At 33.7% G+C, this 12,322-nt stretch overlaps 1 protein-coding gene across 1 annotated transcript in view; it reads left to right on the forward strand.

Annotated features, from left to right (window-relative positions):
• Positions 1-830: 830 nt before the first annotated feature.
• Positions 831-12,322, forward strand: part of LOC145288272 (CD109 antigen-like) — a gene marked incomplete at its 5' end in the record, with an annotated part of 117,373 nt that continues 105,881 nt past the window's right edge. The window contains 4 exon segments of the mRNA XM_080136312.1: positions 831-1,008; positions 2,352-2,374; positions 7,203-7,371; positions 10,320-10,390. Coding sequence (XP_079992438.1) covers positions 831-1,008; positions 2,352-2,374; positions 7,203-7,371; positions 10,320-10,390 — 441 coding nt within the window.

The following is a 12,322-nucleotide window of genomic DNA, read 5'->3' on the forward strand; positions in this document are numbered from 1 at the left end:
ACCTGCCACTTCGCCCAGAATTGGTTAATGGTTAATCACAGCTGGCCGCCTGGAAACCGTTCCCAATCTCCACTCGGGTAGCGGGTGGATGGAAGATGTTCACGTCACACCATTCAGAGGATGGATTTATCGCTAAATGATTGACGAACGTGTCTTAATCTATGTTCTTGTATCAAATAAACGCCGAGAGTAGCTAAGTAGTTGCCTCCCCACGAGGCAGTTAGACACAATCTCGGGTTTTTAATGTTGTAAAAATACAGCTCTTTTTTTACAAATAAGTCACCAATTACCAAGGCCAGAGGCATCTCGAGGATAAAGGTTACTGAATTTACGATAGTCAATAGGACATCGTAGTAATCGTTAATAGTGGAAATTTAGTTAATTGGATTATTTAAGGGGAGGGCTCATCAAGAACGTATTTATGTTGGACTTGAAGACGATCCTACTGTAGTCAGCTGGAAAGCAGGGAAACGGAAGAGTTCCACAGGCGTGCAGTTCTAAAAAAAAAAAAAAAGAAGCGTTAGTCAGGGAAGCTTTTAGGCACAGATAAAAGAGTGGGGGAAATTATTTATAGTCTTTTCAACTAGACGATTGTTTCCGTGGAAGTTGGGCAAGGAGAGGACCCTAGATTGGAGCTCCGACAAGCACTTGCTATGAAAATAACGATAAAGCAGAGACAAGCTCGCAACGTTTCTTCTGCTTTCTCAGAAAGAGATAAAATAAAATTGACATCAGTCTAGGAGCATTTCTTCTTGAGTGAGCATCTTGTTTATTTTGTTTATTTTGTTTATTTTGTTTATTTTTTTTACTTTTTGCTTTGCAGAAGACCACCCGTTGAACAAGGGGGTAAATACCTCGTCTATCTAGTGGATCAGGTAAGCAGTGAAGAAACACTGAACATTAGTGTTTCCATATTCAACACAACCGGCGACGTTCACGTGAAAGTCGCATTGCGAGAAACTCGAAACAAAACTGTTGTTGCGACCATCGAAGATAACATCTCGTCTGGTGAGTATGCAACAGATTACCAAGCACTCTTATGCTTTTATACGTAAATCTATATCTATATAATTATAAAACCCTGTGCACCTTGCTTGCTTGCATCTTGTCTGCGACAATCGGACGATTCCATCTTTTACAAAAGGTATGATGTGCGAATATATATATATATATATATATATATATATATATATATATATATATATATATATATATATATATACATATTAAGTAATGTGATTTATAATTTAAAAATTAAAAAAAAAAATTTTTAATTTAAAAATCAAATTTTAATTAAATTAAAAATCAGTTTCATAAGAAGGAACAACAACAAAGTCAATTATCTGTACGATATCCTAAATTTGCTGATGAGGAGACCGTGCTTACCAAAAAAACTATATATATTTGTTCTACATAACTTCATGTATACCACAAATAAAAAGCACGGATTTCCGAAACGATCGTACAGATAATTGACTTTGTTGCTGTTCCTTCTTATGAAACTGATTTTTAATTTAATTAAAATTTGATTTTTAAATTTAAAAATTTTTTTTTTTTTTTTTAATTATAAATCACATTACTTAATATTGAATTAGCTCTAGGACATTTAACTATCGAGCTTATTATATATCTAAATTACAACGAGCATTTCCTGTATTTTAATTAAACTAATAATTTCACTATTACATTAAAATACACTTAGCTCTTTAGACTATTATTCTAATCTCCTTTAAATTTATATATATATATATATATATATATATATATATATATATATATATATATATATATATATATATATATATATAAAACCGTGTTTCTGCCACAAATTTTAGTGTTGACATGTTCACTATTTTTGTATTTCGGAAGATACGAATGTCTCAGACCCGGTGGTAAGCAACAGCAGGTTACATCCTGATTGGTCTATTATATTCAGTATTGATCTGATTACTCAGACATGTTAAGTTAATTGCGGCTTATTATTTCCAATTAGAACCGAAACCATTATCAAGAATTAAGGATTGAAAGTTTGTTTTTATTCGTAATTTTGTTAATACATTTTATATATATTTATGTAATTTTATTTATATAATTTTGTATGTACATAATATTTATGTAATTTTATTTATATAATTTTGTATGTACATAATATTTATGTAATTTTGTATATATATTTTATTTTGTTTTGATTTTATTTGTATGTTGCATATACGTTCCGTGAAAAAAACTTTTTTATTTAAATAAAACCAAAAAATTATCGATCTTTTTGTATTATTCAAAAATGTAAATTACTTGCATCTGAAGGCGCATATTTTGTTGATTAAACATTTTTGTGCAATTCTTCCTTTCAGAATCGACAAAAATGCTGGCTATGGTAAGTATCTTTACAGTCTGTTTATACTATGATCGAAACGACAATGTGTACTACCTATGGAATGGTTATTTATAGAATTTTCTAAATGGAATTATGAATCAAATTTACAACCCTTCCTTTAATTCAACTACGTTTTGTACAAATAAACTTTAATATATGCTTGACTTTTCCACCAAATTTCAAGCATGAATATCTAACATTCTTCATTTTTATTTTCGGTCGGTGATATGCAGAAGCATTTTGCTGATTGTCTCATCAGTATAAATTGTGCTACTGAATGAGCTTCACACTCACCTGACCTGAACACTCTATATTTTTATCTGTAATGTTATCTCAAAAATGGTGTCTATCAAAACATTCTTCAGACTAATCATGAACTGAAAATAGCTCTCACAGTTCAAATCAAGGTAGTGTCAAGACGGGGTTGTGTCAGAAGGATTGACAATTTTGCACGTAATATCTACGTGAACTTCTCATTTAATAGCAATAAAACAAAGATTGCTTGACATAATGGTGAGTTTGTTTACTACTGAGCCAAGAGACTGGGGTTCAATCCTCGGTCAAGATTATGGCCGATCGTCAAATTTATTTTCTAAAAAAATTTCCATTTGTCATTTCTCGATTTATACATTTGTGGGCGATAATAAAACACACATAGCTGATTATAAAAATATTTCGTTTATTAAAAATAACTTTTTCAGTTTTCGAATGACACTTTGACAAGTTTGATGACGTACGTGGTGGAGGGGGGAGAAGAATGGGTTGCTTAACTCGCCTCTTGTTGTCAGCCATCTCTTTTTTTATTTTGGCCCAGATGACGTCAACCTTACAATCATATATTTTTCTGAAATGTAGGTCAAACTCACTGATCCAATCTCTGGAGATTTTACGTCCTACAGTTTAGCCTCCTCTGAAATCATCTTCCAGACTTGTGACCGACTTTAGTTTGGCGTCACTGTGGGGATCTTCCAGCCTTGTGACCGACTTTAGTTTGGCGTCACTGTGGGGGATCTTAGTTATTCAACAGAGACATACAAATATTTTTTTTAAATGTACTTGACAATTCTTCAGCCCTATAAAATGATGATCAAGGGTTAGTGGGGTAATGCCGGGAATCGAGTAGCGCCCTCCCCTACATCTTAGCTGATGAAAAGAGAGCGTTTAGGTCGCTCTTAACTTTAGTCGACTACTTAGCTTTAGTTTTGAATACTCGTGGGTAAAGCTTAGTGGACAAGTCAAACATAGGCTGAAACTATGGTTTGGATTGCAGGAAGGATTAAAAATTTTATCAACGATTTGGAGGTGAAAGGTCAAATGAGAGAAAAAGTAGAAAAAAAAGTGGTTGATGGATGAAAATAGGGGAGTGGTAGTAGCAGAAGCATACAAGAAGGGAAGTAAGAGTGTAACAGAGCGCATATGAAAATATCAGCAGTAGCCAAAAGATGTATTAGCAGCAGAAGCAGCATTTGAACGCATATGCAAATTGGCAAGTGTGCTCAGGCTTGCGTCTGAAGAAAAAAAAGGATACTATATGGTCAAGAGAAACAAAATCGATGCCAAAAGAAATGAACGTGTGAAGTGAAGATGAGAATGGGTTGGCTGTAATCAGCGTGCGGTGAAAAGAAACGCACACCAGGTAAAATAGACATGTGGCAGCAAAAAGCCTTGGATCTTTATTATTCCTGATATTCATGAATGATCTCCCTGATAAAATTGTCTCTGAGATGGTTATATTTGAGGAGGACACCACACTCTATGGCAGGCATGAAGGGAAAACAAATAAACACATATCTAAGGCAATGGCAGAAACCCTTGAGGAAGACCTCCAGTTTGTAGTGGAATGAGGACAAAAATGGATGGTAACATTAAATGCTGCCAAGATCAAGTTTCTTTCTTTTAATAATTATAAAAACCTATCTATGGCTGGTGGGATATTACCTGAAAGCACTTTGTTCAAACTCCTCGGTTTCACGTTCACAGGGAACATGAGCTGGAACAGATATATATCGGGGGAATTTCCACGGCTGCTATGAGGGAGGTAGGCTTCTTCTACCGTGTTAGAAAGTTTCTTATGCTTATCCTGTACCTCTACAAAGCCACCATTCGCGCATGGAGTATTATTGTCACATTTGGACTGGTGCATCTTCTGCTAATCTTTCACTCCTAGACAGGGTTCAAAGGAGAATCGCCAACCTAATAGATCCCGAACTGTCAGCTAGGCCTCATCCTCTCTCCCACCGACAAAAATATTGCATTCCTCTACCTGTTTTACAAGTATTTTAATGGTATATATTCTGACAAACTATAAACCCTTGTACCCCCTCGACCTAAATACCTCCGACACACCCGACAATCAACAAAATCCCACCTCTACACAGTAGAGATCCCCAGATACCAGAAAGCCTTCTACTCTAATAGATTCTTCCTCAGAACTACTAGATTTTGGAACTCCTTCCCGGGTTCCTGCTTCCCCAACTGTACTGACATGCAGAAGTTCAAATGTAATGTAAACAGACATATTATTGCTCAACTCCCTACATAGTATCCCTGCAATTATGTCCCCGATAGTTTGAGGTGAAAAGACAATTAAAAAAAAAACCGCGTCGAGATGGGGGAAAAGAAAAACGATATTATAACATTATGACATTACAGGAGGTTGACATAAATAAATGATGTAAATAAAGAAGAAAATAGTAAATGTAGACAATAAAGAACGATAAACGAATGTTGGCATTATCCGTAAAATGTTGTTAACTTTATTAAGCAAACACATCAGCATCCGCAGGCATTACGATATCAATCTTATATTTCATATTTCTTGTTTTAAGACTCTTACCACCCAAACAACACGTATTCAACATAAGAAGCTACTATTTGGAAGCATATTTATAAGAACACTATGTAGGGAGTTGAGCAGCGAGACGTTTGTTCGCTTTACATTTAAATGTCATCATCTCATTACAATCAAGGGAAGCAGAACACAGAAAGGGAATTCCAAAGTCTATCAGTCCAAAGCAAGAAATTATTATTACAGCATCTAGGGACCTCAACAAGGAAATGGGTCGAATGTTGATACTTGTTGGGTTAATGGGAGCTATTAAAGTCAAGTAAATACAAATGCTACGAGTTCATCAGAGTACTGATTCTCTGATTCTCTCTCCTCTGATCTCGAGCGCGTGGTTCAGTGGGGAAAGATGTGGCTAGTTACCTTTAATGCATCCAAAACCAAACTCCTATCCTTACATCATCAACGCTCTGATCCCCAGCTGGCATCAATTGTGATGGATGGCTCTCGTCTGGACTACAACTTGGATGTCTTCAAGTCTAATGTTAACAAATTCCTAATGAACCGCCCCCTTAAGTAAACACTCCATCAAATCTCCACACTAACGTAATGTACTTGCAATAACCCTTATCCCTGAGTGGCTTCCGGGCCTTGATAAGTGGTGATCACTGTGTAAAAAAAAAACAAAAAAACATTTAACTAAATACTTGTAAAATATGTTTGCACGGGGATCCAATATTCGAGCGATAAGAAAAAGGTTAGAGCTTGGTTGATAGTGTGGGGTATATTGTTTGGGGACTTATTTTTGGATCCAACGAAGGAGAGACTAGTAGATGCACTAATTTAGATGAAATGGCTTATATGAAAAAAGCCTGACGATGATCACTGGCCATGTAAATCTGTAGTGTCACATTGAGTACTTTTAAGATCAATTACAGGAGACGAAACCCGACATATTATTTCTAAGCGAAACTGGAATAGGGCCGACCACTTCCCTAGATGAGTTCATAATTAATGGATACTCCAATTTAACAGCTAAATCTGACACCCAAGATCGCCATGGGCATGGAATATATGCCTACATTAAAGATGGCTTCCCGTGTGGCAGGGATATCTCTAGAGAAGATCCTAATTTACCCTATATGTGCTTCAGGGTTGCACTTGCTAACACCACTGCATTTATATTTGCCCTCTATAGGCCCCACAACAGCGGAGTTACTATCTTTAAGAGCATATCTGAGAAAATAGACCACATACTGCCTTCACATCCCTCGGGTAACATCCACATCTGTGGTGACTTCAACGTCCATCACGTGGAATGGCTGACCCATTCAAATAAGACAGATGATGAGGGGAGGTTTTGTCATGATTTTGCCATTGCTTATGACCTCACTCACATTGTTCGCGAACCCACCCGTGTGCCCGATACACCCAGTCAATATGCAAGCCTCCTAGACCTTTTTCTCTCAACTTCCCCTGAGCTATGTTCATGTTTCGTTCATTCTCCTCTAGGATCCTCCAATCACTCCGTCGTATCAGTTAAGATAAAAACGAAATGTAATAAGTCCCCAGACGTACCCCTCCACCGTACTGTATATCGATACTCTATGGCAGACTGGGATAGCTTCCGTAGATTCATATCTGATTTACCTCTGCACTCCATGTTTAAAAAGGAAACGTCCTCTATAGTATCAGATCTGACCGAATGGTTAATTGTAGGCATAGACCAATTCATACTATCTAAAAAATTCCAACAAAAACCTAACAGCCGATATCTTTCTATTAAGAATTCTTTCTAGAAGGGTACTTACTGGAGCGACCACGTGAAGGTTGCTAACGTCGTTAAGTGAAAGCGTTTCTGTGGAATGAACTGGGTTCGAACTTGGCATATCCAAACTGTCAGTCCGTGTTGTTTACCATTTACCCACCGCCTCGGTATTATCGTTGAAGATGATTTTTAAAAAAACTAAAGGCAAAAATAATATCCCAAAGTGAGTCGCGAACCACGTGTTTAACAAACCTGCTTTTTTTTTTGTTTTTCAGCCGCTTCCATTTCTTCTGAACAACAATTATCTTGTTGAGGTCAATGGTACTGGTGCTCTGAACTTCTCAGATAATGCATACATTTACGTCAGCCATAGAAAATCGGATTCAAAGAAGCACAGCATTATTATACAGACTGACAAACCACTGTACAAACCCTCCGATAGCGGTAAGTTATATCTCTCCTCCCCATCCTTCTCTCTCTCTCTCTCTCTCTCTCTCTCTCTCTCTCTCTCTCTCTCTTTATATATATATATATATACATATATATATAATGTGTGTGTGTTTTACTACTTCATTTAATCGCGTAAATTAATATACGAAGATATAATTTTATGCATACATTTTTAGTATTTACTTCAATAGTGCTCAATACATAGGTGGAGCTAGGTAGTAAGTTATGAAAACATATACGGCATATAAGCCTGATGAATTTTCTTGAGAATGAAACGCGGAATATTTGTGTAGCTTAATTACCATATATATTTTCATAGCTTACTATATATATATATATATATATATATATATATATATATATATATATATATAAAGCTTTTTAAGGTAAACATCTGAAGAGTACATGGCTAAATATACAGCAATAACATAATTTTGTAGATTTGTTCGTCGCAATACGAAACAATATTTTTTGAAAAGTAAAAATGACCAAGTGTAAAAAATTAATATTTGAAACTTGGAGAATTATTATACGACACCATATAGATATATATTGCATATAGATATATATCGCATCACTATACTCACGTTGACACGCCGGTTCTCGTTATATACCCGAAGTCAAGCAACATTCAGCCTGGTTAGTATCAGATAGGTGACCAATTTGGGAATTCCAGGCGCTGTATGTAAGAGAACGTCGACGCCTCCCCACAAGAGTTGCAAAATCCCAACGTCGTCATCTCCCTTAATGGGATATAGCAACTGGGAACTGCTTGTTAATTTCATACTACCGTGGAACTTTCTCCTTTGGAGGAAGCCGGTTAAAACTGCATAGGTTTAAAAGAGTTAATGAAATGAATAAATTTTCAGTTGGGTGATGAAGAAGATTATGACAGGATTGAAAATTATGAGTGGAATTAAAAAATATGGTTACTTATGATGACGGTTTATCGACACAAAACCAAAGACTGTTAGATATTCACGATTGAAACTTGGTGGACAAGGCAGATATCGACTGGATTTTATTAGTTGCAAAATCCCAACGTCGTCATCTCCCTTAATGGGATATAGCAACTGGGAACTGCTTGTTAATTTCATACTACCGTGGAACTTTCTCCTTTGGAGGAAGCCGGTTAAAACTGCATAGGTTTAAAAGAGTTAATGAAATGAATAAATTTTCAGTTGGGTGATGAAGAAGATTATGACAGGATTGAAAATTATGAGTGGAATTAAAAAATATGGTTACTTATGATGACGGTTTATCGACACAAAACCAAAGACTGTTAGATATTCACGATTGAAACTTGGTGGACAAGGCAGATATCGACTGGATTTTATTTAAATCAAGTATAGTTGGAATAAAGAAATGATTTTGAATTTTATTGGGGGAATTTTCTTAAGTGAGGGTGGGGGGGTCACCCTATGATGTTATCTGCGTTTATTAAAATAATTTTTTTAATTTATTTATCAAAGTTTACTTTATTATATATGTTATAAACATGTTGATACACTCGTTCCTATCAAATCATCGAAGTTAAGCAACATTCAGCCTGTGTTAAAATATGTGACCATTTGGTAAAAACAGGTCCTGTATGTGCCCTGAAACCTCACGACCTCAAAGGGTTAAGGGACTCTCGAACTTCGGTTTTAAATTATTGAATCTAATTTAAGTTATGGGATTTCGATCACTAGTATTAGGGAGACAGTCATATGTTCACGCCGATTTTGGGGGGTTTATTTTAGGGTGTTTTATAATGGGATAAGTATTTTTGGGATGCACCGGATTCGGAGAAATATTTTCAGTGAAAAGATTTGCAGGCTTTATGATCAAATTTATATATGTTTTATCGTTATTTCCATGGCAGATGCTCGACTGAACTCCAATCTCTGGTCCCCCCTCGCCAATCTTTCACGAAAAACACCCGTCTAGCTGAATCCACTGTGAAAAATTTCCCCCACTCTATATCTGTACCTAAATCAAAAAGCAGATTCGATGAACAAAGCTTCTTTCTTAGAACTGCACGCCTGTGGAACTCTGTTCCGTCTGCCTGCTTCCCTCCGGACTACAACTTGGTTGTCTTCAAGTCCAATGTTAACAAATTCCTAATGAACCGCCCCCTTAAGTAAACATTTCAGCAAATCTCCTCACTAACGTAATGTACTTGCAATACCCCTTATCCCTGAGTGGCTTCCGGGCCTTGATAAGTGATGATCACTGTGTAAAAAAAAAAAAAAAATTATATATGTTTAAAACTGAAGTTTACAGCAATAGGAAAAACATAGAATGTTCGTGTATATTTTTTATAATTCATTGAAAGTTGTTTATAAGAGTTAATGTTCATCTGGTTTCGTATTATAATTGGAGTACAGCGAAAAAGATTGCAATATTTCAATGAATAAGTTTATTTGGATTTACAGTCGATAATAAATCGATGTGTGTCTGTGTGTTCGTTAATGTTTGTGAGTGGAGAGAAATATTGCAGAGATGAGCGCCCAGTGGGGAGGGGTGTCCAGTGACACCGATCAGCAGATTCGGATCAACTGGGTTCCGCTGGTTTATTGAAGAAAAATCTGACTTTTAAAGGGTTTAGGTAGCTCCGAGAAAAACCATTTCAAATAAATTCTAAGTCTTCTGATTGGTTCAATATATAATTATTTGTTTTTATTCAGGATAGTGCATGCGCAGATTATATGCGTACAAACGCGTTTATGCATTTTAATTTTGTACGTCGATGTATTAGCATCGACCGCAACAAAGCATTAAAATAATGAAACTAAATTCAGTTTGTTATAAGCGAACGAATGAATAACCACATGATGTGTTGTTGCATGTGTTTTTATGCATCTTTCTACCCATCTGATCACTACCAAACACAGTGTAACGGGTGACGAGGAAGGGCAAATGTTTTGTATATCAACATTATTTTTTTTTTTTTATTTCAGTCAAATTCCGCGTCTTTGGTATCCAACCTAATCTTCTGGCATCAAAGGCTCCGATGAACATCTCCATCATTGTAAGTGTTAGCAAAAGTAATTTGTATGAATATGTTTATAGTAAAGATAAGATAAATTAATTTTGCCTTGGATCTGAGGAAGAAATATTCTGCTTGACTAAGATGTTGAATCATTATCTATCTATCTATCTATCTATCTATCTATCTATTACTCTATCTATCGATCTGGTCATGTGCAGTTCTAGGCGGTCTCCCCACTCAGGCTTTGCCTTCTTGCTTTGAGAAGAGGTTACTTTAATGCTACTTGCCTGAGATGCCCCTACCACGTAATACCAAGCCAGAGAGCTATCCTTCTGGGGCGCTGGCTTTTAAATCCTTTTTTTACTTTCGAATCGGTGTGCTGTGGGTGTTAGGATTTGAAATAATTTGCATATGAATGAATTAGTTGAGTTAGCTACATGCAAATATATTTATATATGCATACATATATATTTATACATACATACATACATACATACATACATACATACATACATACATACAAATGTATTTATATATACAAACATTAAGTTGCATTAGGAAGAACGAATTGGGGAGACTTTGAAAAAAATAAGTGAGTTTTCCACCCTTTTTCACCTTCACTTTAAAAAATATGGTGGTTGGTTTTCTCTCCTATCGAGCATGTCGTAAAATTTGATTTTCTTAAAAAAGAAAATAAAAAAACTACTAAAACTACTAAAAAGAAAATAAAAAATTACTAGAAAATACTAGAAAATAGAAAAACTACTAAAACTACTAAAAAGAAAATAAAAAAGTACTAAAACTACTAAAAAGAAAATAAAAAATTACAAGAAAATACTAGAAAATAAAAAACTACTAAAACTACCAAAAAGAAAATAGAAAAACTACTAAAACTACTAAAAAGAAAATAAAAAAGTACTAAAACTACTAAAAAGAAAATAAAAAATTACTAGAAAATACTAGAAAAAAACTACTAAAACTACTAAAAAGAAAATAAAAAAACTACTAAAACTACTAAAAACATAAAAAAGTACTAGAAAATACTAGAAAATAAAAAACTACAAAAACTACTAAAAAGAAAATAAAAATTACTAGAAAATACTAGAAAATAGAAAAAATACTAAAACTACTAAAAAGAAAATAAAAAACTACTAAAACTACTAAAAAAATAAAAAAGTACTAGAAAATACTAGAAAATAAAAAACTACTAAAACTACTAAAAAAATAAAAAAGTACTAGAAAATACTAGAAAATAGAAAAAATACTAAAACTACTAAAAATAAAATAAAAAAGTACTAAAATAAAATAAAAAAGTACTAGAAACTACTAGAAAATAAAAAACTACTAAAACTACTAAAAAGAAAATAAAAAATTACTAGAAAATACTAGAAAATAGAAAAACTACTAAAACTACTAAAAAGAAAATAAAAAAACTACTAAAACTACTAAACAGAAAATAAAAAATTACTAGAAAATAGAAAAACTACATAAACTACTAAAAAGAAAATGATAAACTACTAAAACTACTAAAAAAAAAATAAAAAATTACTAGAAAATACTAGAAAATAGAAAAACTACATAAACTACTAAAAAGAAAGTAAAAAAGTACTAAAACTACTAAAAAGAAAATAGAAAAGTACTAGAAAATACTAGAAAATAAAAAACTACTAAAACTACTAAAAAGAAAATAAAAAACTACTAAAACTACTAAAGAGAAAATAAAAAAATTACTAGAAAATAGAAAAACTACTAAAACTACTAAAAAAAATAAAAAAGTAATAAAACTACTAAAAAGAAAAGAAAAAATTACTAGAAAATACTAGAAAATAAAAACTTCTAAAACTACTAAAAATAAAATAAAAAACTACTAAAACTACTAAAAATAAAATAAAAAAGTACTAGAAAATAAAAACTACTAAAATTACTAAAAATAAAATAAAAAACTACTAAAAAGAAAATAAAAAAGTACTA

The sequence above is a fragment of the Euprymna scolopes genome, chromosome 2 (genome assembly GCF_053919585.1).
Source record: "Euprymna scolopes isolate OS-2025 chromosome 2, ASM5391958v1, whole genome shotgun sequence".
Taxonomy (NCBI): Eukaryota; Metazoa; Mollusca; class Cephalopoda; order Sepiida; family Sepiolidae; genus Euprymna; species Euprymna scolopes.